The 7,664-nt window shown below is 44.7% G+C and overlaps 2 protein-coding genes across 2 annotated transcripts; one reads left to right on the top strand and one right to left on the bottom strand.

Annotated features, from left to right (window-relative positions):
- Positions 1-2,812: 2,812 nt before the first annotated feature.
- Positions 2,813-4,033, top strand: PHALS_04694 (LRAT-like domain; the record flags this gene model as incomplete). The annotated part of the gene is made up of 1 exon (XM_024722557.1): positions 2,813-4,033. One exon carries the CDS (start codon positions 2,813-2,815, stop codon positions 4,031-4,033), a length of 1,221 nt encoding a protein of 406 aa, XP_024573622.1.
- Positions 4,034-7,343: 3,310 nt separating this feature from the next.
- Positions 7,344-7,664, bottom strand: PHALS_04693 (uncharacterized protein; the record flags this gene model as incomplete). The annotated part of the gene is made up of 1 exon (XM_024722556.1): positions 7,344-7,664. The coding sequence occupies one exon, from the start codon at positions 7,662-7,664 to the stop codon at positions 7,344-7,346; it is 321 nt and encodes a 106-aa protein (XP_024573621.1).

Genomic DNA, 7,664 nt, shown 5'->3' with positions numbered 1-7,664 from the left:
CGTCACCAGGGTCAGACCCAATATCTTGTGAAGTGGCGGGGATATCCCGACTCCGAAAACTTGTGGGAGTTCGAGGCGCCACTTCAGCAAGATTGCCCAGTCGCCGTGAACGCTTTTGATCAGAAAGACTAGGACGTCCCGCGTCATCAGTAGCCAGGGAAGTAGCAGGCCATGAGCTGAGCTCAAGCAGTGGCACTGAGCTCTTGCGGTCGAAGACACAAAGCTCGCGGGACCATTAGGGGTTGTGAACCCATACGTCGCAGGGCGACAATCCGAAGAAACTCGACGGCGTGCCTTGAGTTTGGCAAACTCAAATGGAGGTGTCGCTCCACACGAACGTCCACTTTCTCGTGGCTCAACTGCAGGTTATGCAGTGAGGAAAATTTCCGGTGCCGTTGCACCCATCGCTCAAAGAGCGCTTCGTGATCTGTAGTGCTTTCGCCAAGGCGAGCACTACAGGTATTGTTCGCATTGCGGGTACACGAGAGTCACCTCGTTGAGCACTTAGACGAGTGCGATAAACGTTTAACGGATTTTTTCGTGGGAAAAAGAAACGAGCTCGAAAAGCTTTCCGTGTGGCAAGTCCATCATCCGTTCTGGCCGGGGACTCGATGATGTGGACGCGTAACGATCGAGTTACCGCGTCCTTCCGGGATCCGCAGGGCGGAAGCCATATTCCACACGAGGGTCAATGACCGACCGTGGATAGGCGCGCTTTAGAGCCGCCTTATGGGCAGCTTCAAGCTGCCGCCTCTCTTTCCCGTCGAGGTCGTTGGTGATTACACCACGTTCCTCAGTTGACGAGAAGTCAGGGAACGGACAGGGTTCGCAAGGCGCAAGCAGGGCTCGTATCACGCTGCTGGTGCAGCTTGCCTTCCTCGTCATCGCATGCGGGATAAGAGGTGTCAGACTCATAGTCGACCACATACTCAACGAGGTCACTCGGCACTGAAAGCGTGCGCGGAGCGCGACGTTTGTGCTCATCGAGCCTAGGGTATACACGTGCCGCGGACGCACTTTCCGACATCGCACTGCCTGCGGGGGACGAAGTTGGGCTCTACCCGTGCTCGCTGTCAGAACCAGCGAGACTTGATGATTTTCGTGTCGTGGACATAGAGCTCATTGAGCAAGAAAGTTGTCAAATTCCAAGTTGCCATGTCTAACGGAGAGGCGAGTCTCGTTGAGGCAATAATCGATTGGAGCTGGGAGTAACGGGGTTACACGAACCCCTGATAACAGGGGTGTGTGTCACACGAAATGTGCATGGTGTGACCACAACCAAACAAGAATACGGTTCGGGGCTAGGTAGCCAGTAGTTATGCATGTATTTAGATTTACTATATATATTTAGTATTTTTAGGAGATCTTAACTTTTAGAATCAGGATAAATAAATAAATAAATAAATAAAATCAGTTTGGAATCTAAAGCAAAGAGTCGATTAGCCTTGAAAAGGCAATAATTACTTTTGGAGTAAGCGGATTGCGATTCGCTAACTCATACTCGGTTCTTGTAAAGAACAAAAGGTCGGGAACCTAAAGTACACCTTCCCAAGCGTTTTCCTACGGCAGCCCCGCTGCAGTTTATGAATAGAAGTGTTCTTTTGCCTCGGTAAGGCTTTAGTACTCAGAAGTAGCGGATAGCAATCCCCTACACTTGTACTGGTTCTTGGAAAAATGTAAGGTCGGTTACCTTAGTTTAGCTTGCTCTAAGCAAAGAGCTACGGCAGCCCCGCTGCATATATCACCAGCGCATTTCATAGTTGATAAACGCCTTCTAACGACCGATGACCACTTTAAGCCTCTAAGTCCGATTTTATTTATCACTTGGGGACGACAAAAGTCAGAGGCTCATTAAGTGACTCCTTTTTCTCCCTCGGATAGATAGGAGAACAATATATGCTCTATCCTCAGAAATGTTACAGATCTTTTCAGACTCGGTCGTCGAAATATCGGCAAGTGATACCTGATGCAACGAAGTTGTCTTATACCTATGAGTCCGCGTATAAGTTCAAGATCGAGGTCTTTTAAATGACTACGTTCACTTCTGCTTAATTAAGTATCCTATGTGTAATTTAATGATAAATGAATCTGTTCCACTATTTTTGAATAAATACAATTAAATGCATTGTATGGTATGAGCGTCCCCTCCCGCATCGAAATACTTAATCATTAGGTAATGTATAAATACACCATTACAGGGTACGGGGAGATTATGTAATCTTTCTTCATATAGAAATTGATTCTTTTGTATTAGATCTCGCAGTTACGCGACTGGACAAGTCCCTTTATTGATTTGCCAGCAACCCATTCATAGACGTGACGCTGCATAACGACAAAACTGAGAATGTTGCTAGAAAAATATTCTATTACAAAGGGCAACTGTATTAAAGTAAACTTGTTAATATATATATATAAGTCTATCGTGTACAATCACAGAGTAATAGCACAAAAATGATCCAAGAATGGTAGATTGGTCAATCAGGTGTTTGTTCAGTCATCAAATTGTTCCTCTTAATCTTAAAGTCTATTCTAAATATCTCGTATATTACATCTAAGGGGTTTGAGATATAATTAGTAATCGACAAAATTTTTGCCTGATTATGTCTAGCACACCAGCAAGTCAGACAAGATGTGATGTCGCGCTGCACTTTCACATTCCCAATAATATCGCAAAGTTTCGAGTATACCAGCCGTCAGACTATTTCGAAGAAGAGTGCATCCAGTGGTCTGAACTTTTGTTGACCACTTTTGTTTACCTATACGAACAAGGCACATCATTTTGCCTGTGAAGACAAAGCTTAGCAAAGGAATTATGGGTGGTGTATACACTCGCGTGTTAAATGTCGCGTCATTGCGACCTGGTGATCATGTTTGTATTTGGGACTATAGTCGTTGGCCCATATCGTATCAGCACCATGGTATCGTATGGACATCAGGTTCTACTATCGCTGAGATTCGGGTATGCCACGTCTGGAGTCCGCTTGAAGGCTATCAGGAGGCACAAGCCGACTCGTGCTTTCGAATTTCGACTTTAGAAGAATTTCTTTATGGACGTAATCAAAAGCATTTGCGTCTTGTCGAGTACAATACTTCAGGACTTCGCGAAGTGCTGTCTAGGTGGGGTGAAGTACATCTTAGTAAAGCTGATTTACCCGAAGTTGTCTTGGCACGTTGTAAATTCTTACTGGGCTTGGGTCGAGGAGATTTTAATATTTTTACTCAAAATTGCGAACATGCAGCTCATTGGTGTATGACGGGGGAACAATGGTGCAAGCAAACACTTACAAAAGTTAAGGGTCGTGTACCATTTGAAAAAAGACTTGCGAAAGAAGATGTGGATGCACTTGTGAAAGAAGTGGAAGAGATCAAGGCAATCTCTCGCGCTGTAGTTAATAATGTGCTAAAACTATCAGGCTCAAGCGTGTTTCTTAGAGTGCAAGGGGGTCTTTACGTACGAGTTCAAGCCGACAAAACGGTGAGTATTGTACCGCAGGGAGACGATCCAACAACGTGTGGACGGACAGCTTTTCGTCTTGAGTGTTACGCGAGGGGCTACAATAGCATTCGCGTTCGATTTTATCATGAGGATACAGGTTGTTATATGTTTAGTCGATCGACATTTAGCTGCTTTCGTGATCTTAGGATGAAAGAGCCAATTGCTGTACGTGGAAAGTCGGGCCTTACATGGGAGTACTCGACTCTGGGATACCTACGAAGTATGAATCAGCACAGACGATACGTGGGTGCACGGGACGACGGCGTGTTGTTGGACGTGAGCATGCGTGGAGATGCTGTTCGATTTGAGTTTGTGGCTTGTGAAGGATCTGCTGAGCTGTACACACCACCAGATATCAACCAGGTCACGCGCACATACAATCATGAAAAGACGATTCAGTATACCGAATCACAGAGCATGCGGGACTACAAGGCTGCCGAACTTGACAAAATGTCGCCTATGTCGTCCAGTGCAATTCCCACGACGGAAAGGGGAGCAGCACTTGCCGTTATACCGGCTCTAGTCGATTCCGTATGATGAAATATCAAAGTCTAAGATACCTCGCTACCAAGGCGAACAATGAATCAATGCTTGTATATGGTATTGGCGATACCTTCAAAGATTGGTCATCGGAGCAAGTGAGACTCTATCAAGTCGTGGTTTTTATATTCTGATCCAATTATCTTCAAAATAATTGGGAGGATGTTCGGTAGAACTCAATTGGACATGTACACGCGCAGCTTACAACAGCCACTATTATTTATCTTTCATTTTACTAAAGGATTAGTTTTGTGCTACGATGTTCTTGTAATGAGCTTGTCCGAGTGTAGTACTCTTACTGTGCATGTAATATCCTATTAATTTTGAAGGCTGATTTATGAAGTCGCATCGAAGTCAAAGTCGCTTGCAGCCTCTTCTCCATGATGTTTGTCCTTTGCTTAATTGTGAGATGTCATTTCTGTACCCACTAGGTTGCGAAAGAAAGACACTCAAGCGGCAACAGCGGAGGAGATTTTCATCAAGTTTGATGGTTTGTTACCCAGGACTAAAACAATTCGATGAGAGAAATTTGGAAAAATTAAGGCTCCATAATTTATTACGCTTTCAGGGCGACAAGCACGTCTGGAAAGTGGACGATGGACATCATACTGATGAGGTGGTATCATAAAAACGTGTGGAAGCTTAGCGTTTCGGCTTGGTTAAGTACTATAAATGCGTTTCAGAAGCCATTTACCCTGAAGAATTGGGTCGTTCTCTGTTTAGTCGGTAAACGTTAGCATTTTAAAGACTTGCGTATGATTTGTCAACAAGGCACATCTGGTATGTGCTGGGACTAAATTACTGCAGGGCCATGAATGAGGCAGCACCATCGATGTATTGACATTTGTGACTATAGCCTTTTGGTTGACTTGAGTCTGCGGAGCAATGCGTCGTATGTTAGATCCGTGCTGTTCATGTCTTTGAAGTCCATCGCCACGAGAGCGTTTATATCGCCAAGCTTGCAATCACGCCAGCAAAGTAGAGAATTAAGCTACCGGAACCCGCACGCTAGGGTCAAGCTCTCAAGCGCGGGATGTTGATAGCTATCAGACCCACTTTAGGATCGGGTTCCGTACCCCTCCTCACATTATGGGGTCGATTCGGTCAGTGGATCACACACCCAATTGGATGGTTGGCAGGGCGGTGGGGGTGATTACTCGTCCATTTTAGTGACCTATCCCCGGCGTCCTTAATTCGGATCCTATGGGTATCAAACCAGGTACCTTCCGGTCCCAAACCAAGCTACAAACCACTTGATCCAGGGATACGTGTAAGGATGATGGTCGCAGGTCACGTGTCCTGCGAAACTTGGAGTCCCATCACTCTGATATCAAACTCACCGTACTTCACCACGGTATTGGATCACGGTACCGTTGAGCTTCGCCATGACCAAAGGACATTTGCTTCGTACGCAGAACATGCTTGTTGCAGTTTCTACTGCTCCTTATTATGAAGCACTAATTGTTTGCATGCAAACACTTGGCTCTGTTACCTTGGTGTCGAATTCAACTTTTCGCTCTAGCGCTTAAGCTTTTGTTTCATATCGTTGGCTCGTCAGTACAGTTGCCTATACAGTAGCAAACAACTTGTCACGAGATGCACAATATTGGTTGTTTAGAATAAATATAATATCAAAAATTCTTACCTGATCAACTTCTTGCATACTTTATAAAAGGGCGACATTGTATATCGTCTCCTTGACACGCCTGACATACCGGTGTTTGTATAAAAATGATGACAGGCAAGTTAAGAAATAGTATACCCAGGAAAAGTCTTGACGGCGCAGGTGTCGCTGACACAAGAAATGAACCATTTTGATCAGAATGTTGACAAATATCGCAATACCAGTATGTCTGAAAGCCTACTGAAGAAGGCCTCAAATGAAACTCACACCAATGAATTGCTAAACGCTGCCGTACACAATAGCATCGTCTACGCTCGATGTCACTGCTAGAAAGTCTGACCCGCTCCCGGCACAAAATCCACTGTTTCCATAAAAACATCAGCGAACGTTGTCGAGGTTGTTTGGCCTTAGATTGAATGTGTCTATTGCGGACACATCACAGATCACTATCAAAAGGAACTCTTTTGTCGTGTGCTTTAGGCTATCCCCACAGCACATGCATAGAGCAACGGCGGTACCGGAGGGATATACTTAACTCATGGTGCTTGCTAAACAGCGCACTTCATGTCGCCTCATAATTCATGTCACATCTTATCAGTGGTCTGAGAACCTTCTGTGTCTTCTTGACAGCTCCCCGAAGTGGTTCGGTTTTGGAGGGAGAGGTTATCTATATTCATCGACTTACTGATTTCTACGCAGTTCGGCTACACTTCATAGCAGAATTTATCAAAATATATCTCAAAGAGATTCAGCATCATGCGCCAAATGCGCAAAGCTTTGCCGGGAAGCTCGGACATGCGATAAAGAGCATGCAGATGTCAAATATAGGGATATCAATTGGGTGATAGTGCTTTATTATATGCCACCACTCTACCTACAATTGCGGTGTCAGCAGTCTTTGAAACGATTATTTACCTTTGCTACTTCAGCTCTTTACAATCTGAGCTACGATGCGGCTCATGATAACTCTTAACAAACGCGATTGCATCCGTTTTCTAAGCGAGCTAACGAGGATTCCTCTTGTGGGGATTCTTCTTATGAGTCACCCGGACGCGAAGTGTGTTGTTGCAGATAAAGCGTCAAAAGTGACCCTTGTAGCGGAGCTTCTGCCCAAAGGAAGTATCTGGCTCTGAACCGCTTGAAGTGACTTCAAAAAATCTATTCCACTGTGAAGCTCTGGGACGGCGTCCGACGTCTTCGATAAACATGCGCTGGATCTCTAGGTGAGGTTTGTCGAGCTCAAACGCTGAAAGGATTTCTTCAAACGGGAAGGCAATGCCCGGATAAGATTGTGGCTCGGTGCAGTCATTGAGGTCAGCGACAGTATGTGATAAAAATGGAGACATTGACCTCACTTTAAAATTTCTGAGAGTTTACGAAAAAATAGCCCGACCAAGCTTCCTTAATACCATTGACTTAGCTCCTATCATTAAATCGACCCCAGGGTAGTGCGGCACAACGCGCAATTCACTTAAGTGTGGGTTTTTGGCTTTGTGATAAGTTTAGATTTATCGATAGCTTTATAAGCGATCTCATGCATACAAGCATGAGTGTTATCATTCCGATAAAGACGTCGCGCCTGGAAATTTGCAGCGTCAAGTATTCAGTTATATTTTCAGTCGAGCGTATCATACTTAAAGACTAATGTTTGAGGCCACAAGTTGGAGAGGTGACGAGCATTTCTCAGTTGGAGCTCATATTGAGCCATATAGTCATAGGCACTTTCACCATACCACAATTCATTTTAAAGAGTGCAACGACTGATGTCACCGCTGCTAATCTAGCCATAAACGATAGTAGAGCCTTGTTGGGTTTAATAGTAAGCGCTTTACACCAAGACTTAGCTGCAAGCTTATGCCTAAGAGCTGTTAGAGCTGCGTCAAAATACATTTTACGATCGGAATATTCCAAAGCATAGTCACGATGTGATCCATTTGTAACCATATCTATCGAGGGTCGGTGACAACGCGTTATTATCAGCCATATTTCTATATTCAAGGTCAT

This window comes from Plasmopara halstedii (assembly GCF_900000015.1).
Source record: "Plasmopara halstedii genome assembly, contig: Scaffold_262, whole genome shotgun sequence".
Lineage (NCBI taxonomy): Eukaryota > Oomycota > Peronosporomycetes > Peronosporales > Peronosporaceae > Plasmopara > Plasmopara halstedii.
Note: the sequence above shows the minus strand (reverse complement) of the source record. Positions and strands in the feature narration are given on the sequence as shown.